The sequence below is a fragment of the Denticeps clupeoides genome, unplaced genomic scaffold (assembly GCF_900700375.1).
Source record: "Denticeps clupeoides unplaced genomic scaffold, fDenClu1.1, whole genome shotgun sequence".
Lineage (NCBI taxonomy): Eukaryota > Metazoa > Chordata > Actinopteri > Clupeiformes > Denticipitidae > Denticeps > Denticeps clupeoides.
This window is the reverse complement of record NW_021630047.1, coordinates 336610-363530: the sequence shown is the minus strand read 5'-3', so window position 1 is coordinate 363530 and position 26921 is coordinate 336610. Positions and strand designations below refer to the sequence as shown.

At 44.9% G+C, this 26921-nt stretch overlaps 1 protein-coding gene and 1 non-coding gene across 3 annotated transcripts; both read left to right on the top strand.

Moving 5' to 3' along the window:
• On the top strand, positions 1 to 25965 carry LOC114781535 (uronyl 2-sulfotransferase-like). 2 transcript variants are annotated; one of them, XM_028967972.1, is made up of 8 exons: positions 1 to 359; positions 19071 to 19114; positions 20121 to 20276; positions 21336 to 21415; positions 21510 to 21657; positions 24131 to 24228; positions 24306 to 24463; positions 24540 to 25965. In XM_028967972.1, exons 1-8 carry the CDS (start codon positions 149 to 151, stop codon positions 24800 to 24802), a joined length of 1158 nt encoding a protein of 385 aa, XP_028823805.1. In that variant the 5' UTR covers positions 1 to 148; the 3' UTR covers positions 24803 to 25965. The 2 variants fall into 2 exon arrangements, with proteins under 2 accessions (XP_028823805.1, XP_028823804.1); XM_028967971.1 differs by having other exon boundaries at positions 21504 to 21657.
• Positions 12790 to 12953, top strand: LOC114781557 (U1 spliceosomal RNA). Its single transcript, XR_003747703.1, has one exon. It is a non-coding gene; the product is annotated as a U1 spliceosomal RNA (small nuclear RNA).
• Positions 25966 to 26921: the final 956 nt, after the last annotated feature.

The window sequence follows — 26921 nt, the reverse complement described above, 5'->3', positions numbered from 1 at the left end:
ATAAAGCGGAGACGGAGCCCGGGCTCCCCACTCCTGCCGCCAAGCAGGCCCGGTTCCGCTTCTGGACGTCCGGCGAACTGCGACCGGAGGAGTAAATGAGTTCGACGCGGAGAGAGTGCGGTTCTCTGCGGCTCCATGCGAGGGAACCATGAAGGACCACGGCAGCAAGCACACGCAGAACCACGTCCGGGAGAGGAACTGCAGGAGAGGCGACGCGGTCTGGGCGCTCTGGCTGAGGTTCTCCCTCCGTGACTATGGGTTCTGCATGGGAACCCTGTTCCTCTTCTGCCTGGGCTCTCTGGTCTACCAGCTGAACGGAGGACCACCGAAAGTTCTGCTGGACATCAGGCAGTACCTGGGTAAGAAGCGCGCAGGGTTCTTCTGGTGCTTCTTGGATGGAGGACCGCAAGACTCGTGAAAAGTTTCGCATTATCACGCAGGGTTGGTCGAGCATCCAGAAGCGACCAATCAGCACGGAGCTCCAACTCGGACACTTTTAATTGGTCGCCAGGCGGCAGCGATATATCGGCGATCAGTATCGAGTTATCGTTCTTAATAAAGAGTAGAAGAGGTAGTAGAAGAGTAGAAGAGGGGGATGAAAGTGGAGGATAGTTCTTAATAGAGAGTAGAAGAGGGGGATGAAAGTGGAGGATAGTTCTTAATAGAGAGTAGAAGAGGGGGATGAAAGTGGAGGATAGTTCTTAATAGAGAGTAGAAGAGCTAGTAGAAGAGTAGAAGAGGAGGATGAAAGTGGATGATAGTTCTTAATAGAGAGGAGAAGAGGTAGTAGAAGAGTAGAAGAGGGGGATGAAAGTGGATGATAGTTCTTAACAGAGAGTAGAAGAGGAGAAGAGGACCATGAAAGTGGATGATAGTTCTTAATAGAGAGTAGAAGAGCTAGTAGAAGAGGAGGATGAAAGTGGATGATAGTTCTTAATAGAGAGTAGAAGAGCTAGTAGAAGAGTAGAAGAGGAGGATGAAAGTGGATGATAGTTCTTAATAGAGAGGAGAAGAGGTAGTAGAAGAGTAGAAGAGGGGGATGAAAGTGGATGATAGTTCTTAACAGAGAGGAGAAGAGGAGAAGAGGACCATGAAAGTGGATGATAGTTCTTAATAGAGAGTAGAAGAGCTAGTAGAAGAGTAGAAGAGGGGGATGAAAGTGGAGGATAGTTCTTAATAGAGAGTAGAAGAGGAGGATGAAAGTGGAGGATAGTTCTTAATAGAGAGGAGAAGAGGTAGTAGAAGAGGAGAAGAGGGGGATGAAAGGGGATGATAGTTCTTAATAGAGAGTAGAAGAGGGGGATGAAAGTGGATGATAGTTCTTAATAGAGAGTAGAAGAGCTAGTAGAAGAGTAGAAGAGGGGGATGAAAGTGGATGATAGTTCTTAATAGAGAGTAGAAGAGGAGGATGAAAGTGGATGATAGTTCTTAATAGAGAGTAGAAGAGGAGGATGAAAGTGGAGGATAGTTCTTAATAGAGAGGAGAAGAGGTAGTAGAAGAGGAGAAGAGGGGGATGAAAGGGGATGATAGTTCTTAATAGAGAGTAGAAGAGGTAGTGGAAGAGTAGAAGAGGGGGATGAAAGTGGATGATAGTTCTTAATAGAGAGTAGAAGAGCTAGTAGAAGAGTAGAAGAGGAGGATGAAAGTGGAGGATAGTTCTTAATAGAGAGGAGAAGAGGGGGATGAAAGTGGATGATAGTTCTTAATAGAGAGTAGAAGAGCTAGTAGAAGAGTAGAAGAGGAGGATGAAAGTGGAGGATAGTTCTTAATAGAGAGGAGAAGAGGAGGATGAAAGTGGATTATAGTTCTTAATAGAGAGTAGAAGAGCTAGTAGAAGAGGAGAAGAGGGGGATGAAAGTGGATGATAGTTCTTAATAGAGAGTAGAAGAGCTAGTAGAAGAGTAGAAGAGGAGGATGAAAGTGGAGGATAGTTCTTAATAGAGAGGAGAAGAGGAGGATGAAAGTGGATTATAGTTCTTAATAGAGAGGAGAAGAGGAGAAGAGGGGGATGAAAGTGGATTATAGTTCTTAATAGAGAGTAGAAGAGCTAGTAGAAGAGGAGAAGAGGGGGATGAAAGTGGATGATAGTTCTTAATAGAGAGGAGAAGAGGTAGTAGAAGAGGAGATGATAGTTCTTAATAGAGTAGAAAAGGTAGGAGAAGAGGAGGATGAAAGTGGTGTGTTCGATCAGTATTGAGGGAGAACTTTTTTGTGAGGTCTGGACACATCTGACGTCTGGATTCATTTTAAAGCTGCAGTCCAGCTCCATCGACTGAACTAAACCTTCTATAGCCATTCTCGAATCTGCTGAAATTGTGAGGAGATGAAGGTGATGGTGTCTTGGTTGAGATTTTGATGGTCCACTCTAGTCCTCAGATCTTCAGTCTGGTTCTCAGTGTTGTTGTTTTGATGTCATCTGGTGAAATAGAGAGTAGATGGAGATGATGATGATGATGATGATGATGATGGTGGTGTCTTGGTTGAGATTTTGATGGTCCACTCTAGTCCTCAGATCTTCAGTCTGGTTCTCAGTGTTGTTGTTTTGATGTCATCTGGTGAAATAGAGAGTAGATGGAGATGATGATGATGATGATGGTGGTGTCCTGGTTGAGATTTTGATGGTCCACTCTAGTCCTCAGATCTTCAGTCTGGTTCTCAGTGTTGTGAAATCGAGAGTAGATGGAGATGATGTCAGTATTGTCGGGTGAAATGGTTTCTGTTTCTGGGATTTTAATGAATGAAATAAAGAGTCCTGTGAGAATCATGGAATATGTCTCTGAATGTTCTCAAGACGTTCTTATTCCTGTTGGAGGAAAACACAAATATCACTTTCACAAAATGTTCTGTTCTCTGAATTTAAATAGGATTTTAAAATGACGTGTAGAGTTCGAAATGTCGTGTGAAAGCGCAGTTTCTGGTTAAATCCGTGGTGCCTGGACGTCGGATGTGGGGGGTCAACCTGCAGTTCTCGTGTTTGTGTTGGAAGAAGTTACTATAGCTCTCTCTCTCTCTGTTTCTCTCTCTCTCGCACTCTCTCTCGCTCTCTCTCGCACTCTCTCTCGCTCTCTCTCTCTGTTTCTCTCTCTCGCTTTCTCTCTCTCTCTGTCGCATGGTTTTATGGGAGTCTTTGTGATGTTTGAATATTTACCTTCAAGCGGCGGTGCTACTTTTGGCTGCTCTTGCTCTGCGTGTGTGATTGTGTGTGTGTGTGATTGTGCGTGTGTGATTGTGTGTGTGTGTGTGATTGTGTGTGTGTGTGTGATTGTGCGTGTGTGATTGTGTGTGCACATGTGTGATTGTGTGTGTGTGTGATTGTGTGTGTGTGTGCCCGCTCTGGTTGTTGGGCAGGAATTACGTTGTAGATGATCTGACCCAGTTTCACACACAGTTTATGCATTTAGGATGTTTAAAGGATTCTCACACACACACACACTTATTCCGAATAAACAGACAATGATTGTTCTGGGTTCTATTCTTACACCTCGGAACAGTTTTGTCTCCATGTTTGTCTCCATGTTTGTCTCCATGGGATGGATTGCAGGTTATCGTCATATTTCTCTTGTAGAGAAACCGAACAACTCAGTCAGATGTTCCTCATAACTGCTGCAAACCTCTCACTCGTTTTCGGGTGGATAACGTTGATGTCGCCGAGACTCTTTACACAAAATTCTAAATGACTTTCAGGGTAGAAGTGACTTAAAATTGAAAATATTAAAATGTTACACGCTCGCACACACACAGACTCACACACACTCATGTAAGTGTGATGTTTGGCGTGCTCTTCTCTCACCATAGCGAGGATTTCACTGATTTCTGTCCACGAAAACACACATGATTTTCATTTTTCATATTTATGTCTGACGGTTCTTCTTGTTCCAGTCAGGTCTCAGTTTTAACTGTATTGTCTCCATGTTTTGTCTCCATGTTTGTCTCCATGGGTCGCGGGATGGATTGCAGATTATCGTCATATTTGTCTTCTAGAGAAACCGAACAACTCAGTCAGATGTTCCTCATAACTGCTGCATGTGAGGTCTCCAGAACCGGGTTCCAGCGCATCCAGCAGGAAGCCTGGTGGTCGGAAGTTCCAGGTGGAACTTCCCCTCTGACCCCACACGTGACCTGTTCATTTTGATTAAATATTTAATTTCTGATCCACATTTAGCAGCAGCTGGTCATGTGACCGTACCGAGCTGCAACGTCAGAATCTCTCAGCCAATCAGAAGTGGCGTATGTACAACGGTACAAAATGGATCAGACGCCACTTTATTCTGGATATGTTGTCAGGTTTATAATCAAAGTTTTGGGAGGATTTGGACTTTTGGGCTTAATTTTAATGTAACTACAAAAATAGACATATTCACAATATGTCCAAATAATTGTGACTATTGTGTCCAGCCTGTGCTGGATCTGTTGATCAGTCCTGGTGGTTCTTCGTTTGTATGGGATCTCAGTGTTTCGCTGTAGAAGATATGCAGAAGATGCAGGATGATGCATTGTCATGTTGTGCCCTAAGGAAACAGGTTCTAAGAAGAACCGTAAGCGGAATATTTCTTACTGGACTGGGTTCCAGAAGGTGCTGACAGGTCTGTGTGTGGAGTCGCTGCCTGGAGCAGGTGTGGTATTTCACACCTGGCCGTCACCTGCCAGAACCGGGACCAGACCAGTCCCAGTGGAGCCTCTGCTCTTCCACGCCACACTTATTCATTTTACTGCCCCGATGGCCGCTATCTTGTCCTGACACACTGGCCTGGAGAACATTGTTCTGTCATTTCTCTTGAAGGCCTGTTCTCCATTTCCCGCCGCAGCCGGTTTTACTTCCATTCCATCTGCGCAGAGAGCACCACGTCTAAAATAAGCGACTTAAATACACAGTATTTACCCTGTACCCGCAGGGTTGCCAGATTGGGAGGGGTCAGACTCGGGAAGAAATGACCCCTCAGCAGCTTCGCTTTTCTTTTTCTTTGTATTAATATATTTATTGATCATTCACAACAACATTATGGCACCGGCACAATGAGAAACAATATATACAAAACAACAAATCAATAATTAATATAACAGTAATAAAGCTGATGGGTTGACACAGAAGAGAGAACCAGAGAAGGTTATGAGCTGTGCTTTTCTAATTCTGTTAAAGTGTCCCTGTATGTCCCACATCTCTGTCACTTACATTTACACCATTTACCAGACACCCTTATCCAGAGCCCATTACAGTGACAGGGACCGTCCCCCCCTGCTCAGAGACACGATGGTAGTAAGTGGGGTTCGAACCTGGGACTTTGTTCTGATTTGTTCTCTGACTCTGATCTCTTTAGCCATCATTCCACCTTATTACTTAGCTCACAGGACACAAGGTCATGTGACCATCTACTGCTGAATGACATTGTTGTATCAGTTACTTTATAAGTAATGGGTGTTAGTATCCTAGCGGGTAACTCACTTGCCTATGAACCAGAAGACCCCACACAAACCCCACTTACTACCATCGTGTCCCTGAGCAAGACACTTAACCCTGAGTGTCTCCAGGGGGGGACTGTCCCTGTAACTACTGATTGTAAGTCGCTCTGGATAAGGGCGTCTGGTAAATGCTGTAAATGTAAATGTTAGTAATGTTTCTAAGCAAAAAAAAAATCAAGGACAGAGGTCAGACTGTTAGTTTTAAATTGTGGTTAAACTCAATGATGTTGTTAAAGGTGTGTGTGCGTGTGTGTGTGTGTGCTCTTGTTTCCTACTGTGCTGGAATATCGAACTGAAGACATTTCATGTCCCCATGATGGATGTCTGCAGTAAAATGTTTTTATTTCCTCTCATAATTCCATCATGATGTCTGAGTTGTGGTCTGGTGGGAATTTAGTAGGAAGCAGAAATCCAACTCAAACCTAAAATAGTGTGTGTGTGTGTGTGTGTGTGTGTACACTGTTTGCACATTTTCACTTCCTGCACCAAACACCACACACACACACACACACACACATATGCAACATACCACAAATGCACATTTCCTGTGAAGACTGCATATTGTTGTTATACCTACATTGTGTGTGTGTGTGTGCGTGTTGCTGCCAGCATTAACACACTAGATCTTTGTCTTTGATGGACGCTGTAAATGTGCTACTTTCATTATTGTCTGTGAAACAGCCCTGTCTTCACTCTGTTGTGTAGTAGGTTCATTTTCATATTGGCCCAGTTGCTTTGAGATACACTTATGGGGCTAAAAAAGTTTTATCTTATCTTATTTTACAAAATGTAGTGTGTGTGTTTCCGTTTTAATGCATAGTGCATATTGCTGTAAATGTCTGGCATGTATGTTTAAATATAATACCGTCTTCTGTGGTGTGTGTGTGTGTGTGTGTGTGTGGGTTTCAGTCTGTCATTGAGTTCATAGGGTGGGTCTCGTCTTTCTACTGCCTGCGTAGGAAATACAACCACATGTATAAATACACACACACACACTTCACATCTCTCTCTCTGGTTCCCCCAGTGAACATTTGAGGAACTCTTCTTTGAGTGAAGCAATCCTGTGGTGGATGGATGGGTGGTTAGGTAGGTAGATGGCTAGGTGGGCAGGTGGATGGATGGATGGGTGGGCGGGTAGATGGATGAGATGGACGGGTGGTTAGGTAGGTAGATGGCTAGGTGGGCAGGTGGATGGATGGATGGGTGGGCGGATTGGTGGATGGCTAGGCGAGTGGGTGGGCGGGTGGATGGATTGATGTGTGTGGGTGGGTAGATGGATGGATGGATGTGTGTGCGTGGGTAGATGGATGGATGGATGGGTGGTTAGGTAGGTAGATGGCTAGGTGAGCAGGTGGATGGATGGATGGGTGGGCGGATTGGTGGATGGCTAGGCGAGTGGGTGGGCGGGTGGATGGATGGATGGGTGGGCGGGTAGATGGATGAGATGGACGGGCGGTTAGGTAGGTAGATGGCAAGGCAGGTGGGTGAGCGGATGAATTGATGAGTGTGGGCGGGTGGATGGAAGGGTAGGCGGGTGGATGGATTGATGTGTGTGGGTGTGTAGATGGCTAGGTGGTCAGGTGAATGGATGATGGATGGATGGATGGGTGGGCGGGTAGATGGATGAGATGGATGGGTGGTTAGGTAGGTAGATGGCAAGGCAGGTGGGTGAGCGGATGAATTGATGAGTGTGGGCGGGTGGATGGATGGATGGATGGATGGATGGGTGGGTGGATGGATGGATGGGTGGGCAGGTAGATGGATGAGATGGATGGGTGGTTAGGTAGGTAGATAGCAAGGCAGGTGGGTGAGCGGATGAATTGATGAGTGTGGGCGGGTGGATGGATGGATGGATGGATGGATGGATGGATGGATGGATGGGTGGATGGATGGATGGATGGGTGGATGGGTGGGTTTCACGTGTTCCTCGGTTCAGCGTCCTTCTGCAGCGTCTCTGTAGAATCCTTGCTGCGTGGCTGTAGACGTCACGTGACCCCGGAGTTTATATTCGTGGCACGTCGCCCTCCTCCAGCCATCTGGAAACAGGAAACACGCCTCCTTTCAGGAAGAGAGGATTGTGGATGTGATGGATGGAGGGGAGCAGGTAGCGCTTCTGTGGGACAGAGAGGAGTCGCCAACTCTGTGAACCACGTCACACAGAGAGAGAGAGAGAATCTTCTCCTCTTCTCTGTTCTGTAATCATAGTCACTGCTTCCTGTAGCTGTACTGTGTGTTTAGACCTGAATGATGATCTATCTTCTAAAAAATGACTTTGTGTCACTGCTCTAGCGCTCACTCTCCGTCTGTACTTCCATAAAGCGACCACGTATTTACTCGTCTTCTTTCTTCTGTTCACGGTTAAAGACGGACTGCGTGTGTGTGTGTGTTTGGGTGGGGTATGATGGGTATTTATACTCAGCCCCGCCCCACCCAAATGACGGGGTTAATGGTGTAATTAGATGCGACACGGGTGGGATTTTAATTCAAAAACGATATTGCATTTCTCCCCCACCCCAAAAAAACATGACGAAGCTTTTCAATGTTCCAACGTGAACAAGTTGCCTCAAGCATCTGCTGCATCCTTGTTCTTTGGCAAATACTGTGTGTGTGTGTGTGTGTGTGTGTGTGTGTGTGTGTGGGTGTGTGTGTTCATTCCAAGCATTCCTGTCCACAGTTGACCACATACACACCACGTTCTCCATGCAGGGACATTTACTGCGTGTGTTTCCCGCTGGCTGTATCTGCGCTTCCTGTGCGGCTCCTGGCTTCTCCAGCCTGCATCCATGTAAACATCTGTGTTGCTCCTTATTTCCTCCACGTCCCCCATCCGCCGGGGTCCGTCCAGTCCTCGCCGCCATTAGGGTCTCATCAGGAGAAAATACGGAATTGAACCCCCTTTTTTAATATATGGGCTCACTTTGCTGTTCAAGATGATCGGAACATCTGCATCTGGGATCGTAAAAGTAGTCAAAGTAGGTGTGGTCCACACCTCCAAGCCTCCAGGTTACGCTAACACAGGTCGTTCACTTACTTTTCCCAATAGCAATAGGAGTTCTTTAAAATGGTTCTCAATAAAGACATGATCATATTTTTAAAAATAATTTTTCTGCCAAATTAGTACAGGAAACGGTGGAATTTAAAAGGGTCGACACATGACACATTTCTAGGTCTGCACTGGTTGTTTGGTTCTAGTAGGACTCCGGTCTGCAGCAGATCTTTTAGAGAAAGGAAATGGGGCATTATGGGTAAAGGAGCTGATGTTGTGAGATTGTCAGAATAAAGTTCCATTGCATATTGAAGTTACTGGAAAATAGTGAATAACTGAGTGGTTCTAATGTAGATGTAGGTTCCACGCTGCTAGAGTGGGTTCTCCAGTTTGGCGCCCTGGACGTAAACATGCTAGAAAATGACAGGGAAAGAGGTGAGGTTCCAGGTAACTGTAGCCCTTCAGAACGTTCTCCTCTGCTTGACCTCTCGTTGCGGTTCCTCAGGGAGCTCTGCTAACCTGCACTTCATGTTCTGGTGGAGGTGATGATGGGAACCACCTTGGAACATCCCTGCCAGTTACAGTCGACAGTGAAAAGTTCAGATGTGGCTGAAGTGGATTTGTGATGAAGTTGTTGTGTTGTGACATGCTATGGCCACCTGTGTGGTGTGGAGGATGCGTGTTGAACCCTCAGGAGAAGGTCTGGTGTCTTTAACTGCTCTATTTGAGGTTTTGATGGAGCTTTGAGGCCTGTGGTGTGATCTCCTGAAGGTCTTCAGTGTCCCAACACCTCCTGTAGATCATTTGCAGGCAGCAGTGTATTATCACGGCAGCTCAGATTTAACACACACACACACACACACACACACAGCATTTACGGTGAAGGTTGTGTATATTATAGGTCTGTATTTTGTCTGTTACTATAGGAACCACCAGTGTCATAGATGTTTCGTATGGAGACATTCTTTATACGTGTGTGTGTGTGTGTGTGTGTGTGTGTGTTCACATGCTCTTTTGTTAATTGCTCTAATAAACGTCCCTGTTGCTGTGTACCTCCATTATGGTGGGTTTTCTCTTTCTTCTGATCACAGTGGGTGTCTGCAGTGTGTGTGTGTGTGTGTGTGTGTGTGTGTGTGTGTCCAGTGGTACTGAGTGCAGTTAGAGCCACATATGGAGTACATATGCACTCAACATTTTATTTGGATCTGTGTGTGTGTGTGAGAGGTCATGAATGTTCTAAGTGGCAGAACTGATGTCACTGGTTTTCCTGCCTTTGTGTGTGTGTAGGGGGTGTAGGAATCTAGTAAACTTTGAGGTTTTCACTTTGGCGTGTGTGTGTGTGTGATAAAGGCCTGAACCCTGAACGAACTGCTGATTCTCCGCTGGGGTCCGGTTCTCTTCATTGTTTTAATAATATTAATGAAGCCGGTTAAGAGGAACAGTCATCCGTTATAAAGATCTATTACCTGTTCTTTCATAGAAATAAAAAGGGACAAAAACATGATAAATCTGTCCTCTGTATCCTTCCGTGTGTGTGTGTGTGTGTGTGTGTACCAGTAAGGTGAAATTGTGCTTGTTTCTGTAATAATGAGCTTTATTATCAGTAATAATAACTAATAAAAATCATTCTACACAACTAATATAATTATTCTACTGCAGCGCCACATGAATATTCATTAATATAATTATGATGATGCACCTACCAGTGGAGCCAAGTTCAGCCCCGACCAGCACCGCTGTAGAGCTGCTACTAACAATTTATTTTAATTGATTTTTTTAAAATAAATAAACAAATAAATGCATTTATTTCCTACCTTTATTCAAAAACAGAAGTAAAATCTTTAGAAAACACACAAATGTGTTGCTCTTTGAGCTGATATAGTAATAAAATAAAAATGGACTAACACCAAAAACATGCACATGTATGCTTTTTTTTTTTTTTTTTAAATAAAGGGCCGTTTTTTTTATGGATTTTTATCGATTTAATCGTTGCGTTGTTGCAGCCCTACACCGCTGTCCTGTCCAGCTGTACTATTACACTGCTCTCTGTACGTGTGTGTATGTGTACACATGTGTGTGCGCATGTGTGTGGCAAACCTGCTGAATTACAGGCAGGGTGGGGACCCCCATCACCCCCTGTAATTAGTGCACATTGTATAGCTGAGGAGGGTGAAGCTGCAGACCACGCCCATATACAGAATATTACCTCAAGCTCAGGAGCAGGTTCCTGCTGCCTAGAAGTGGCATGAGGTCAAAGGTCACAGATGTGAAGGGACCTGCGGCGCCTGGAGTGAGTGTGAAGACGACATCGGTGACCTTTTCATATTTATGTTGTACTGAGGAAGTCTGTGGCCTTGTGATGTTCATGTCAGGAGTCTTTAGAACATATCAAATATTACCCACGTTAGCGCAGTAAGTGTGTGTTCCGTAAATAAACGCAGCCGCTGGCCGAGTTCACCACATTCATATATATGTATTTATATACACGCCCACAGAGGTTTTACAGGCAGGTGCAGACGCTCCAATATCTTTACACACACACACACACACACACTTTCACTTCAGCCGCACCAGAAGATGAAAGCCCTGGTGCCCTGAGCTGTGCTCCACCCCAGATGATGATCACGACGATGATGATATTTATCATGCGTCACGAATACAACATATTTGGCCCTGATGGGCGGAGTCATAGTGAGGGTCGGGGTTTATATTGGGCTCCTCCCCACTGCCTTGTCCCGTGTTGACCTCTGAACTCGCAGCGTTCGTGATGCTCAGCATCATTGCGGCCGGTGGCTGATTATATGCCGCAGCGCTCAGGAATTCTTACAGCATTACTCCAGACTGCCGCACAACTTTCTGGAAAGCGACCGGCTGTCTGACCCCTGACCCCAGGTGGTCCACTGCTCTGCACAGTAGAAACTGGTAATGCACTCTTTACAACAATCACTTAAATAAAAATAATTGGTAAATATCCACCTCTGGTGTAGAAATGTGTCATGGCGGGAGCTTTTATAAAAGTTTTGAAGTCAAACTTGGTTCAGTTTGACCTTGTCACTCACACACATGCACACACATCACATGGTTATATTTGGACACTTCTGTCTGGTCACAGCTGCAGTCACCAATTTTCTGTACGGAAAATGATTGTTGTGCACGGAAAGTATATATTTGTCAAATTCCAGAAACGCACATTATCATTCCTAAAGCAGAGCCAAGAAGGGAAGGAAAATTCTGAAGTGGACAAAACTGTAAGATGGTTGAGAAGAGTCTGAGAAATTGTTTCTGGATGAAGCTGAGCTGGAAGGTTGTCGGGACGTTGTCAAAAGATGCCGGTGGAGATGCTGAGCGATCTTTAATTCTGTGTGGTAGTGGTGGAGGTAGTAGCCTAGTGGGTACCACACTTGCCTATAATCCAGAAGACCTGGTTAGTTGTGTTGGTTGGTTGAATAAAACATGATATATTCAATAAACATTTAATAATCCGTGTTTTAGTTTTCACTTCAGTAGCGACAGTTTTATGCTCCACGTTTAATAATCCACGTTTTTCACATCAGTAGCGACTGTTTACGCTCCACGTTTGATAATCCGTGTTTTTCGCGTCAGTAGCAACTGTTTTATACTCCACGTTTAATAATCTGCATTTTTCACATCAGTAGCGACTGTTTTACGCTCCACGTTTGATAATCCGTGTTTTTCGCGTCAGTAGCGACTGTTTTACGCTCCACGTTTGATAATCTGTGTTTTTCACATCAGTAGCGACTGTTTTACGCTCCACGTTTGATAATCCGTGTTTTTCGCGTCAGTAGCGACTGTTTTACGCTCCACGTTTAATAATCTGCATTTTTCACATCAGTAGCGACTGTTTTACGCTCCACGTTTGATAATCCGTGTTTTTCGCGTCAGTAGCGACTGTTTTATACTCCACGTTTAATAATCTGCATTTTTCACATCAGTAGCGACTGTTTTACGCTCCACGTTTGATAATCCGTGTTTTTCGCGTCAGTAGCGACTGTTTTACGCTCCACGTTTAATAATCTGCATTTTTCACATCAGTAGCGACTGTTTTACGCTCCACGTTTGATAATCCGTGTTTTTCACGTCAGTAGTGACTGTTCTTAATCTCCACATTTAATAATCCGTGTTTTTCGCGTCAGTAGTAACTGTTTTTAATATCCATGTTTAATAATCCATGTTTTAGTTTTCACTTCAGTAGCGACTGTTTTACACTCCACGTTTGATAATCTGTGTTTTTCGCGTCAGTAACGACTGTTTTACGCTCCACGTTTAATTAATAATCTGTGTTTTTCGCGTCAGTAGCGACTGTTTTTAATATCCACGTTTGATAATACTTACCTGGCAGGGGAGATACCGTGATCAAGAAGGCGGTTCACCCAGGGCGAGGCTCAGCCATTGCACTTCGGCTGTGCTGACCCCTGCGAATTCCCCAAATGTGGGAATCTCGACTGCATAATTTCTGGTAGTGGGGGACTGCGTTCCCGCTCTCCCCTGATTTTTTTTTTTTTTTTTTTTTCAGGGGCAGTGGTGGCCTAGCGGTTACGGAAGTGACCCCGTAATCAGAAGGTTGCCGGTTCGAATCCCGATCCGCCAAGGTGCCACTGAGGTGCCACTGAGCAAAGCACCGTCCCCACACACTGCTCCCCGAGCGCTGGTCATGGCTGCCCACTGCTCACTCAGGGTGATGGGTTAAATGCAGAGGACAAATTTCACTGTGTGCACCGTGTGCTGTGCTGCTGTGTATCACATGTGACAATCGCTTCACTTTTTTTTTTTTTTAATCTGTGTTTTTCTCATCAGTAGTGACTGTTTTATGCTCCATGTTTAATAATCCGCGTTTTTCACATCAGTAGCGACTGTTTTTAATATCCACGTTTGATAATCTGTGTTTTTCTCATCAGTAATGACTGTTTTATGCTCCATGTTTAATAATCCGCGTTTTTCACATCAGTAGTGACTGTTTTATGCTCCATGTTTAATAATCCGCGTTTTTCACATCAGTAGTGACTGTTTTTAATCTCCTTGTTTAATCATCCGTGTTTTTCGCGTCGGTAGTGACTGTTTTATGCTCCACGCTTAATAATCTGTGTTTTTCGCGTCAGTAGCGACTGTTTTTAATCTCCACGTTTAATCATCCGTGTTTTTTCGCGTCAGTGACTGTTTTACGCTCCACGTTTAATAATCCGTGTTTTTCGCGTCAGTAAAGACTGTTTTATGATCTACGTTTAATAATCCGTGTTTTTTCGCGTCAGTAGCAACTGTTTTAGTCTCCACGTTTAATAATCCGTGTTTTTCGCGTCAATAGCGACTGTTTTATACTCCACGTTTAATAACTCGCATTTTTCTCATCGGTAGCGACTGTTTTACGCTCCACATTTAATAATCCATGTTTTTCGCATCAGTAGTGACTGTTTTATGATCCACGTTTAATAATCTGTGTTTTTCGCGTCAGTAGCGACTGTTTTTAATATCCACGTTTGATAATCTGTGTTTTTCTCATCAGTAATGACTGTTTTATGCTCCATGTTTAATAATCCGCGTTTTTCACATCAGTAGTGACTGTTTTATGCTCCATGTTTAATAATCCGCGTTTTTCACATCAGTAGTGACTGTTTTACGCTCCACGTTTAATCATTTGTGTTTTTCACGTCAGTAGCGACTGTTTTTAATCTCCTTGTTTAATCATCCGTGTTTTTCGCGTCGGTAGTGACTGTTTTATGCTCCACGCTTAATAATCTGTGTTTTTCGCGTCAGTAGCGACTGTTTTTAATCTCCACGTTTAATCATCCGTGTTTTTTCGCGTCAGTGACTGTTTTACGCTCCACGTTTAATAATCCGTGTTTTTCGTGTCAGTAAAGACTGTTTTATGATCTACGTTTAATAATCCGTGTTTTTTCGCGTCAGTAGCAACTGTTTTAGTCTCCACGTTTAATAATCCGTGTTTTTCGCGTCAATAGCGACTGTTTTATACTCCACGTTTAATAACTCGCATTTTTCTCATCGGTAGCGACTGTTTTACGCTCCACATTTAATAATCCATGTTTTTCGCATCAGTAGTGACTGTTTTATGATCCACGTTTAATAATCCGTGTTTTTCGCGTCAGTAGTGACTGTTTTATGCTCTACGTTTAATAATTTGTGTTTTTCGCATCAGTAGCGACTGTTTTACGCTCCACGTTTAATAATCTGTGTTTTTCGCGTCAGTAGCGACTGTTTTAATCTCCACGTTTAATAATTTGTGTTTTTCGCGTCAGTAGCGACTGTTTTACGCTCCACGTTTGATAATCCGTGTTTTTCACGTCAGTAGTGACTGTTCTTAATCTCCACATTTAATAATCCGTGTTTTTTTCACGTCAGTAGTAACTGTTTTTAATATCCATGTTTAATAATCCATGTTTTAGTTTTCACTTCAGTAGCGACTGTTTTACACTCCACGTTTGATAATCTGTGTTTTTCGCGTCAGTAACGACTGTTTTACGCTCCACGTTTAATTAATAATCTGTGTTTTTCGCGTCAGTAGCGACTGTTTTTAATATCCACGTTTGATAATCTGTGTTTTTCTCATCAGTAGTGACTGTTTTATGCTCCATGTTTAATAATCCGCGTTTTTCACATCAGTAGTGACTGTTTTACGCTCCACGTTTAATAATTTGTGTTTTTCGTGTCAGTAGTGACTGTTTTAATCTCCACGTTTAATAATTTGTGTTTTTCGCGTCAGTAGCGACTGTTTTTAATCTCCTTGTTTAATCATCCGTGTTTTTCGCGTTGGTAGCGACTGTTTTAATCTCCACGTTTAATAATTTGTGTTTTTCGTGTCAGTAGTGACTGTTTTAATCTCCACGTTTAATAATTTGTGTTTTTCGTGTCAGTAGAGACTGTTTTAATCTCCACGTTTAATAATTTGTGTTTTTCGCGTCAGTAGCGACTGTTTTTAATCTCCTTGTTTAATCATCCGTGTTTTTCGCGTTGGTAGCGACTGTTTTAATCTCCGCGTTTAATAATTTGTGTTTTTCGTGTCAGTAGAGAATGTTTTATGCTCCACGTTTAATCATTTGTGTTTTCGCTAACAATAATGTGTGAAACGTTTGTATTGATGAATGGTGGGATCCATGAAACCACACTTACTATCATCGTGTCCCTGAGCAGGACACTTAACCCTGATCTACGTTTAATTAACCCTATGATCTACGTTTAATAATCCGTGTTTTTTCGCGTCAGTAGCAACTGTTTTAGTCTCCACGTTTAATAATCCGTGTTTTTCGCGTCAATAGCGACTGTTTTATACTCCACGTTTAATAACTCGCATTTTTCTCATCGGTAGCGACTGTTTTACGCTCCACATTTAATAATCCATGTTTTTCGCATCAGTAGTGACTGTTTTATGATCCACGTTTAATAATCCGTGTTTTTCGCGTCAGTAGTGACTGTTTTATGCTCTACGTTTAATAATTTGTGTTTTTCGCATCAGTAGCGACTGTTTTACGCTCCACGTTTAATAATCTGTGTTTTTCGCGTCAGTAGCGACTGTTTTACGCTCCACGTTTGATAATCCGTGTTTTTCACGTCAGTAGTGACTGTTCTTAATCTCCACATTTAATAATCCGTGTTTTTTTCACGTCAGTAGTAACTGTTTTTAATATCCATGTTTAATAATCCATGTTTTAGTTTTCACTTCAGTAGCGACTGTTTTACACTCCACGTTTGATAATCTGTGTTTTTCGCTACGTCAGTAGCGACTGTTTTTAATATCCACGTTTGATAATCTGTGTTTTTCTCATCAGTAGTGACTGTTTTATGCTCCATGTTTAATAATCCGCGTTTTTCACATCAGTAGTGACTGTTTTACGCTCCACGTTTAATAATTTGTGTTTTTCACGTCAGTAGCGACTGTTTTTAATCTCCTTGTTTAATCATCCGTGTTTTTCGCGTCGGTAGTGACTGTTTTATGCTCCACGCTTAATAATCTGTGTTTTTCGCGTCAGTAGTGACTGTTTTTAATCTCCTTGTTTAATCATCCGTGTTTTTTCGCGTCAGTAGCAACTGTTTTACGCTCCACATTTAATAATCCGTGTTTTTCGCGTCAGTGACTGTTTTACGTTCCACATTTAATAATCCGTGTTTTTCGCGTCAGTGACTGTTTTACGCTCCACGTTTAATAATCCGTGTTTTTCGCGTCAGTAAAGACTGTTTTATGATCTACGTTTAATAATCCATGTTTTTTCGCGTCAGTAGCAACTGTTTTAGTCTCCACGTTTAATAATCCGTGTTTTTCGCGTCAATAGCGACTGTTTTATACTCCACGTTTAATAACTCGCTTTTTTCTCATCGGTAGCGACTGTTTTACGCTCCACATTTAATAATCCATGTTTTTCGCATCAGTAGTGACTGTTTTATGATCCACGTTTAATAATCCGTGTTTTTCGCGTCAGTAGTGACTGTTTTATGCTCTACGTTTAATAATTTGTGTTTTTCGCATCAGTAGCGACTGTTTTACGCTCCACGTTTAATAATCTGTGTTTTTCGCGTCAGTAGCGACTGTTTTAATCTCCACGTTTAATAATTTGTGTTTTTCGCGTCAGTAGCGACTGTTTTACGCTCCACGTTTGATAATCCGTGTTTTTCACGTCAGTAGTGACTGTTCTTAATCTCCACATTTAATAATCCGTGTTTTTTTCACGTCAGTAGTAACTGTTTTTAATATCCATGTTTAATAATCCATGTTTTAGTTTTCACTTCAGTAGCGACTGTTTTACACTCCACGTTTGATAATCTGTGTTTTTCGCGTCAGTAACGACTGTTTTACGCTCCACGTTTAATTAATAATCTGTGTTTTTCGCATCAGTAGCGACTGTTTTTAATATCCACGTTTGATAATCTGTGTTTTTCTCATCAGTAGTGACTGTTTTATGCTCCATGTTTAATAATCCGCGTTTTTCACATCAGTAGTGACTGTTTTACGCTCCACGTTTAATAATTTGTGTTTTTCGTGTCAGTAGTGACTGTTTTAATCTCCACGTTTAATAATTTGTGTTTTTCGCGTCAGTAGCGACTGTTTTTAATCTCCTTGTTTAATCATCCGTGTTTTTCGCGTTGGTAGCGACTGTTTTAATCTCCACGTTTAATAATTTGTGTTTTTCGTGTCAGTAGAGACTGTTTTAATCTCCACGTTTAATAATTTGTGTTTTTCGTGTCAGTAGAGACTGTTTTAATCTCCACGTTTAATAATTTGTGTTTTTCGTGTCAGTAGAGACTGTTTTAATCTCCACGTTTAATAATTTGTGTTTTTCGCGTCAGTAGCGACTGTTTTTAATCTCCTTGTTTAATCATCCGTGTTTTTCGCGTTGGTAGCGACTGTTTTAATCTCCGCGTTTAATAATTTGTGTTTTTCGTGTCAGTAGAGAATGTTTTATGCTCCACGTTTAATCATTTGTGTTTTCGCTAACAATAATGTGTGAAACGTTTGTATTGATGAATGGTGGGATCCATGAAACCACACTTACTATCATCGTGTCCCTGAGCAGGACACTTAACCCTGATCTACGTTTAATTAACCCTATGATCTACGTTTAATAATCCGTGTTTTTTCGCGTCAGTAGCAACTGTTTTAGTCTCCACGTTTAATAATCCGTGTTTTTCGCGTCAATAGCGACTGTTTTATACTCCACGTTTAATAACTCGCATTTTTCTCATCGGTAGCGACTGTTTTACGCTCCACATTTAATAATCCATGTTTTTCGCGTCAGTAGCGACTGTTTTTAATCTCCTTGTTTAATCATCCGTGTTTTTCGCGTTGGTAGCGACTGTTTTAATCTCCACGTTTAATAATTTGTGTTTTTCGTGTCAGTAGAGAATGTTTTATGCTCCACGTTTAATCATTTGTGTTTTCGCTAACAATAATGTGTGAAACGTTTGTATTGATGAATGGTGGGATCCATGAAACCACACTTACTATCATCGTGTCCCTGAGCAGGACACTTAACCCTGAGTGTCTCCAGGGGCGGACTGTCCCTGTCACTACTGACTGTAAGATGCTCTGGATGAGGGTGTCTGGTAAATTCCGTTAATATAAATGTAGGTCACAGGTACTGATCGAAGAGAGAAGGTCCTCAGTTGGGCGGAGTGGTTACTGGCTCTCTGGCTCATGGGTAATCAGTGCAGATGATGATAGTTTTTGGTGGAATGGGAAGTGGTCAGGGGTGAAATGAGGTCAAACGGGATGTTTCCTGGAGTGGTGGTTTGTGAAGGTGTTAATTCAGAGGGTGTTTGTGTGTGTGGACGGAGAGCAGAACTCCACCCCGCTGCTCTGATTGTTCATTCATCTAATGGGCCTTGTGATTCTTAATCCTGTTCAACACACACTACACACAGTTCGCACCCACAGATGATCAGTAGTGCTGTGTGTGTGTGGAGCTGGTGTTGAGTGTGTAGCTGTAACTCATGTTTTTTTGGGTGTGGGTTGGTTGTCTCTGTCCATTTTTCAGCTTCTAGTTCTTACTGACAGCTGAGAAAGGGCCTTGGCATCAGTGACTGGTCTTTATTAAAGCCATTTTAATATCAGCTCTGAATGCAGATCTTTCCAGGTCTGACCCAGTGTCTGTTGTCTGTTCTCAGGTCAGTCCACTTTTGCAGATGACCACGGACCCCAGACACCTCAGGTAAGATCATCAGCAGCTTTTCATCTTTTCCTTTGTCTGTTTGTAGTTGTGTGTGTGTGTGTGTGTCCATCAGATTACACTGAGGCTCTGTGTGTGTGTGTGTGTGTGTGTGTGTGTGTACAGCTGCTCTTTCATTCAATTTCATTTATATTCACTTTTTCTCTGGCTCTCACAGAGCAATAAAATTATTCACATTTTATTTCTAACAATTAAATAATTAGAGACATTTAAGACCCAACCACACACACACACACACACACACACACACACACACAGTAACATTATAGACATAATGCTTCACACATCACAGACACACACATTCCCCTTTACTGCCGACAACAAAAAGAAGAACGTTCTGCACATTACAGGAACTACACACAGACGGGTCTTTGTCTCTGTCTGTGGCTCGCGATCAAAGTCGTGTCCCTGATCTGCTCCACATCAGTTTATCTTACAAACACTCCACGTCTTTCTTTCTGTCCCCCTTTCATCCTTCTGACCAACACACCCCTCCACAGAGCGACCTCACGCGACCTCGCTTCTGGTGACCTCAGTGGACGCATCTCATCACTGCAGGAACCACAAGCCGGAGCTGAACCAGCAAATCAAAGACAACACATACACACAGCCGGGCCGCCTCTGAGGGCAGCAGGAAACTCGGCATTTAAAATCAGCCAGCCAATCACACAACAGGAAAGTCCATCAGGACAGGATGGCGAGAGGAAGTGACCTCGCTCGTTCTGTAGTTACTGAGAAAGCTGACTTTAGAACATCATTTACATTCATTTACATTTCCAGCGTCCTCATCCAGAGTAGTGACAGGGACAGTCCCCCCTGGAGTCCTGCTCAGGGACACGATGGTAGTAAGCCCAGCCCAGACTATTCCTCCAATAGGAATATGACATGAAGGAGGACATGAAAGTGGACGTGAAGAACCGGGTTCCTTCCTCATGAAAGCAGAACGCGGCATGTGGAGGGTGAAAGGTTCCGTCTGTCTGTGTTGCAGGTTCTCCCGTTCCCCAGCCAGGTGGTGTACAACCGTGTGGGGAAGTGTGGGAGCAGGACGGTGGTCCTGCTGCTGAGGGCTCTGGCCGAGAGACACCAGTTCAGCCTGGTATCTTCTGACATCCACAACAAAACCCGACTCACCAAACACGAGCAGGTGTGTGAGAACAGAGAGACACCAGGCGAGGTGTGTGTGTGTGTGTGTGTGTGTGTGTGAGGTGTGTGTGTGTGTAAGAGACTCGGCGTCTGAAGCTGTTTAAGACTCATTATATAAACTCCAGCTGGAGATTAATGACGCGTCTGATGCCTGCAGCTCGTCCTTCACGTCTCAATTTGTTCAGAGCGTCTCTTTATCAGGCTGCTAACGCATTGTGTGTGTGTGTGTGTGTGTGTGTGTGTGAGTGTGTGTGTGATGGGCGATCACCTTTCTGGAAACTTTCACAGCTGTACTGTCAACTAGTTTGACCTCAGGATGTGATCAAGTGGTCCTTGACCCCTGACCTTTGACCAGACACCCATGTGGCCACACTGTGAGTTGCAGGTGTGTAATAAAGACTTGACTGTCAGACGGCAGCGGGACACAAAGACGGCCTGTTCTCCAGCGTTACGTCACCGCAGTAACGCTCCTCACCTTTCACTGCTGCTGCCACTGTGTGTGTGTGTGTGTGTGTGTGTAATTTCAGGTTTTGATTTGTGCACTTGTTCTTGTGTGTGTATGTGTGTGTACGTGTGTGTACGTACATGTGTGAGTACGTGTGTGTAAATGTGTGTGTATGTGTGTGTGTACGTGTGTGTAAATGTGTGTGTATATGTGTGTGTGTACATACATGTGTGTGTACGTGTGAGTGTGTATATGTGTGTGTGTGTACGTGTGTGTATGTGTGTGTGTACGTATACGTGTGTAAATGTGTGTGTGTGGTTGACCACTGACTAACGCCCCAACCACAGTTTGTAGCAGTTTTGTAGTTTGTGCCTGAAACAGCAGCCCAGACAGAGCAGGGCTAACTGGAACCTTCTGGAAGTTGGATTTTCTGTGTGTGTGTGTGTGTGTGTGTGTGTGTGTGTGTGTGTGTGTGTGTGTGTGTGTGTGCGCTGAACTCCATGTGGATTTCATTTGACTTCATCACTGTAATAACGAGATCTTGTTATTTTTCAGATCATAGTAGGAAAACATTGTCCTGTGTGTGTGTGTGTGTGTGTGTGTGTGTGTGTGTAGGTCGACCTGATGAGGAATATCAGCAGCATACCGCAGCCGTACCTCTACACCCGGCATGTCCACTTCCTCAACTTCTCACGGTCAGTGTGTGTGTGTGTGTGTGTGTGTGTGTATGATCCCTGATGTTGAGTAGTGTGTCGAGGTCGTGACCCTGTGACCCTGCGGCAGGTTCAGGTTGGAGCAGCCCGTCTACATCAACATCATCAGAGACCCCATCACCCGCTTCCTGTCCAACTACTTCTTCCGCCGCTTCGGGGACTTCAGGGGGGAACAGAACCACCTGATCCGGACGCCGGGGATGAAGGACGACGAGCGATACCTGGTGGGTGTGGCACCACCACCCGTTACATCCCCTACATACATTCTGATGGTGTGATTGTCATTGTGATACACCGCAGCACAGCACACGGTGCCACGGTGAGCAGTGGGCACCATGACCGGCGCCCGGGGAGCACTGTACCCTCAGTGGCAGCTTGGCGGGTCGGGATTCCAACCGGAGACCTTCTGATTACGGGGCCGCTTCCTTACCAGCCAGTCCACCACTGTCCCCGCAAGGCCACCACTGACCCTGCAAGGCCACCACTGTCCCCGCAAGGCCACCACTGTCCCCGCAAGGCCACCATTGTCCCCGCAAGGCCACCACTGTCCCCGCAAGGCCACCACTGTCCCCGCAAGGCCACCACTGTCCCCGCAAGGCCACCATTGTCCCCGCAAGGCCACCACTGACCCCGCAAGGCCACCACTGTCCCCGCAAGGCCACCACTGACCCCGCAAGGCCACCACTGTCCCCGCAAGGCCACCACTGACCCCGCAAGGCCACCACTGTCCCCGCAAGGCCACCACCGCCTTGTGTGCTCAGTGGCTTTGTGTTGTATTGGAATACATTTGAGAGTTCTGATCAAATCCAGCAATTTCTCTGGATATTTGTGATCTGACACACACGCACACACACACACGCACACACACACACACACACACACACAGCATGATTACAGTCAGACAGTCAGTTACAGTCATGTCGTGAAGAGTGTTTAAACATGTGGTTTTCATGGTGTGTGTGTGTGAGTGTTCTGATTCAGAGAATAATGAAAGAGACGGGTTCTGCACTGACTGAGTGACTGTGTGTGTGTGTGTGTGTGTGTGTTTAGGATGCTAAATGGTCACTTTGTATCTGTCAGCACACTCGGTGGTGTGTGTGTGTATAATCCTCTGCTTCTCCGGGGAACTGAAAGTCGCTGTTATTTCCTTTTCCCGCCCTGCCGCCCTCGTCTCACATCTGACTTTTACACTTTAACTCGTTACTTCAGCGCGGAACTGAACATCTCGGTTCCGCGGTAATTCTGATTCGTACGAGAAGACTTGTATCGTCATGTGGTCAGGGATGGCTGACTCCGCCCACCTGGCACTTCACTGGCCGCCAGGTCGAAGCCGCCGATTTAAAGACATTCAGTTCAGTTACATCAGTCTCCTGACGCACAGCGCCACCTACTGCCACCCGTGGGATACGTCTGTTTTGCTGCTTGGAAGTCCAGCTGGATTGTTCTGCTTCTGTAAATGAAATGTTCATGTTTGGTTGGTTCTGTTTTCGTCGCTCTTGTTTCTGGGTTCTAGGTCACGTCCTGTTTGTCCCTCTCGCCGTTCGGCTCGCCGTGATGAGTGTGTGTGGATCTAAAACAGTAAATACACGTAACACAGCGCGGTATACGGTAATAAGAAAAACACGTTTTTTCATGTAAACTCATTTTATGATCATATTTGATGCATTTACATTTACAGCATTTACCAGACACGCTTATCCAGAGCTTAGTAGTTACAGGGACAGTCCCCCCCCGGAGACACTCAAGGTTAAGTGTCCTGCTCAGGGACAGGATGGTAGTAAGTGGGGTTTGAACCTGGGACTTCTGGTTTATAGACGAGTGTGTTACCCGCTAGGCCACTACCACCCTGTAGTTACAGGGACAGTCTCCCCCCGGAGACACTCAGGGTTAAGTGTCCTGCTCAGGGACAGGATGGTAGTAAGTGGGGTTTGAACCTGGGACTTCTGGTTTATAGACGAGTGTGTTACCCGCTAGGCCACTACCACCCTGTAGTTACAGGGACAGTCTCCCCCCGGAGACACTCAGGGTTAAGTGTCCTGCTCAGGGACAGGATGGTAGTAAGTGGGGTTTGAACCTGGGACTTCTGGTTTATAGACGAGTGTGTTACCCGCTAGGCCACTACCACCCTGTAGTTACAGGGACAGTCTCCCCCCGGAGACACTCAGGGTTAAGTGTCCTGCTCAGGGACACAATGGTAGTAAGTGGGGTTTGAACCTGGGTCTTCTGGTTCACAGGCGAGTGTGTTACCCGCTAGGCCACTACCACCCCTACATGTATTTTTTATGTATTTTTACATTATATAATGTATATATTAAATCTATGTATTAAATACATACGTTTTTTCTCTAAATGAGAACATCTGCGTTTTTCCGCTCGGCTTTTCCACGCGGGTTCACCGCTTTTCCCCTGTGTGATTTATCACCCACACACACACACACACACACACCATCAGTGTGTGTTTTTCCACCTCTCTGTGAGCGCCGCTCTGTGCCACGCCCACCGTGGGGGCCGAGGAACTCCGTTACAACCGAGATCATGTTCTGTACGAAGAACCTCCGAACTCACACATTATAAGAACTTTCTAGATCACCAGAACCTGCATAATGATGATATTTTACTTTTCATCTTCTTGGTCGTGACTTCCTGTGTGAGTGATGCCCCCTAGTGGTGAATAACAAGCTTTCTCTGTGTCTGCAGGACATCAACGTGTGCATCCTGGAAAATTACCCAGAATGCTCGAACCCGCGCCTCTTCTACATCGTTCCGTATTTCTGCGGGCAGCACCCGCAGTGCAGGTACGTCTCCCCGTTCTCGCCAGAACCCGCCTGCTGTCGCGCCGTCTGCTGACACGCCGTTCTCTTCCGTTCCGCAGAGAGCCGGGGCCCTGGGCTCTGGAACGGGCCAAGCAGAACGTCGTGGAGAACTTCCTGTTGGTGGGAGTCCTGGAGGAGCTGGAGGACGTTCTGCTCCTGCTGGAGCGACTGCTACCTCATTACTTCTCCGACGTGCTGAGCATCTACAAGAGTCCAGGTAGGAACGTTCTCCGCTCTGACTTGACCCCCGCGCTGCGCTGCTCCGCTCCATGTTCCGTGTGTTCTGCGCCCAGCCTTCTGGAGGATGGGGAACCTGACGGGCACGGTGAAGAAGCACACGCCCACGCCGGCCGCCCTGCAGGCGCTGTTCCAGCGCATGCGCTTCGAGTACGACTTCTACAACTTCGTCCGGCAGCAGTTCCACCTGCTGAAGAAGAAGATCGGCCTCCGCTCCGCCGCCAAGGAGCTCGCTACCCACAATCCCCTGCTGGACCCGGAGGACGCGGAGCAGGGCGAGGACCTGCAGGGCGAGGACAGCTGGCTGGAGCAGCCGTGAGGGGCGGGGTCAGCATTCCCAGCGTGCATCTGGGAGTGTGTGCTTAGCGACCATTCTGATGCCCGTCTTTTTATCGGGTCGCCGTTTTACGGGGAATCTCCAACTTTATTTAATTCAAGAACCTTTTATTTCAATTAAGGAAGCTGATGATGATGATGATGATGATGATGTGGTCCCCAGTTTAAACTGAGGGCAGGACCCTGGTTCCCAACGTTTCGTCCAGTTCTCCTCACTCTCCGACATAACCCGATGGGAGGGGAACGTTCTCCGCGTTTAAAGCGGCTAGAACATGTGGGTGAACGCGGGGGGTGCGACGGTACCTCGGTTTTTGCCCGAGATGGCTCGGTGGGTCTTTTTAAAAGCTGGAACAGACGTGACAGATCTGATTTACTTCCGTTGAGTAAGGACGCCCGCGCTGAAATATGATCTAGAGCCATCACGGTACCGTAGGTAGAACGTTATTCATCCACCGGGAAGGTTCCTCCAGGAAACTCCAGCATGGGGACTATAGCTCCAGTCGAGCAGCAACAGTGTGAGAGGTGTGAGTGGGTGGAGCCACAACAGTGATTGAACATCTTAACAGGTTCTGGTGCTACCGGGACCTAAGAAGACACCAGCGCCTGGTAAGCTGTAGGCGCCAATTAACCACAAACTGGACCGAACAGTTCGATATTTTACCGAGTACCGTTGCACCCTAGCAAACACATTCACCAGAGGGCGGAGTCAACAACAAACATGGCGTCAGTGGAGGAGGCAACCCGCCTTCAGAACACGCCCACCGGGCGGAGCTGTTCACTCTGTCATGTCGGACTCGGCAGGACAGGGCTGCTGCTAGCGGGGGACCAAACTGTGATTATTAGTCCTTTACGTTTACGGCGTACGTTTACCAGCCCTACTTATTTCACCAAAAAAAGTATTTAGGAAAAGTAGGAATTTCGGAATTGCAGCGGATGCAGTGGCTCCATCCGGCTCCGCTGACGCCATGTTTTCCACTTTGCCCGAGAGCTGTGTGATTGATGGATTTAATATTTCCGTGTATGTGGACGTGTGATTTCTGTCATTTCTGGGTTTTTTTGGCTGTTTTAATTTATTATATGTTTATTGCCTACCATATTGAATTCTCAGGAAAAGGTATTTTGTATTAAATATTTCTCAATATCTAACGCCTGTCCGCTGTAGTGAACACATTATTCCAATATACGTTTTTATACAAGACATAATGAATGAGGGAAAAAATATTTTAAAAAATAATACAAATTCTGGATGGAGTGATGTGAACGAATCATGCATGAACCTGACGTGCTTTTGAAATGGTCCATCTCCAGGAACTCCATGATATGCCAGGTCAGGACTCTTCTCCATTCCTGCTCAGGAGCGAGAAATGGCGCTGTGTCCTGTATAAGAAACACAGCCAGAACGCAGAATATGTACAAGTCTAAAAACTCGGCCGAAGATGTTCAGGGATGAGAGGAGATCTGGTCACTACCTCTACAAAAGTTCATGATCTACGTACAGGCCAGAGGTTCATTCAGTGAGAATCTACCAACGGAAATGGTCATGAAAATAAAGAAAACACGTCGAATGAGAAGGTGTCCAGACTTTTGACCTGTACTGTATGCAAATTAACTGTTTACTTACACCAGGAGCCATCAGGTTTTCAAACGCTGCTCTAATCGAATAAACTGAGGAACAGCTCTGGTGGGCGTGGCCAGGCGGGCATATATGGATATACAGCATGTGTGAATCGTAATCTGAGCAACACAAATTTAAACAGATTAATGTTACAAGATCAGAATAATTTTACTGCTAATTTTACTACAATTAAAAAAATGAAGACCCCTGGCCTAGAGCGACCCACAGTTCCTGAACCGGGTTTAAAAAGCATGTTCTCTGACAGAACCCCAAACGGGAAGCTGGTTTATTCTTTATTCTGAAAGGAAAACGTTCTCTCGGTTCTTTTCAGCAATGTTCTGACAAGACGAGGACCTTGGAAACCGATACCGATAAAGAAGTTCAGTGGTGGAGACGACAAGCTTCCTGCGGTACTTCCTGGTTCTTTGCTCCAGTTTAAATAGAACAAATGACCTTCATCTGTATCTCCTTCATGGAAAATGTTGAG

Excerpts from the sequence above, each read along its gene's own strand:
- LOC114781535 (XM_028967971.1), top strand. The coding sequence starts at position 149 with ATGAAGGACCACGGCAGCAAGCACACGCAGAACCACGTCCGGGAGAGG. Across the intron at positions 19,115-20,120 it reads ACGGACCCCAGACACCTCAG|GTTCTCCCGTTCCCCAGCCA; the intron begins GTAAGATCATCA and ends TCTGTGTTGCAG. Across the intron at positions 20,277-21,335 it reads GACTCACCAAACACGAGCAG|GTCGACCTGATGAGGAATAT; the intron begins GTGTGTGAGAAC and ends GTGTGTGTGTAG.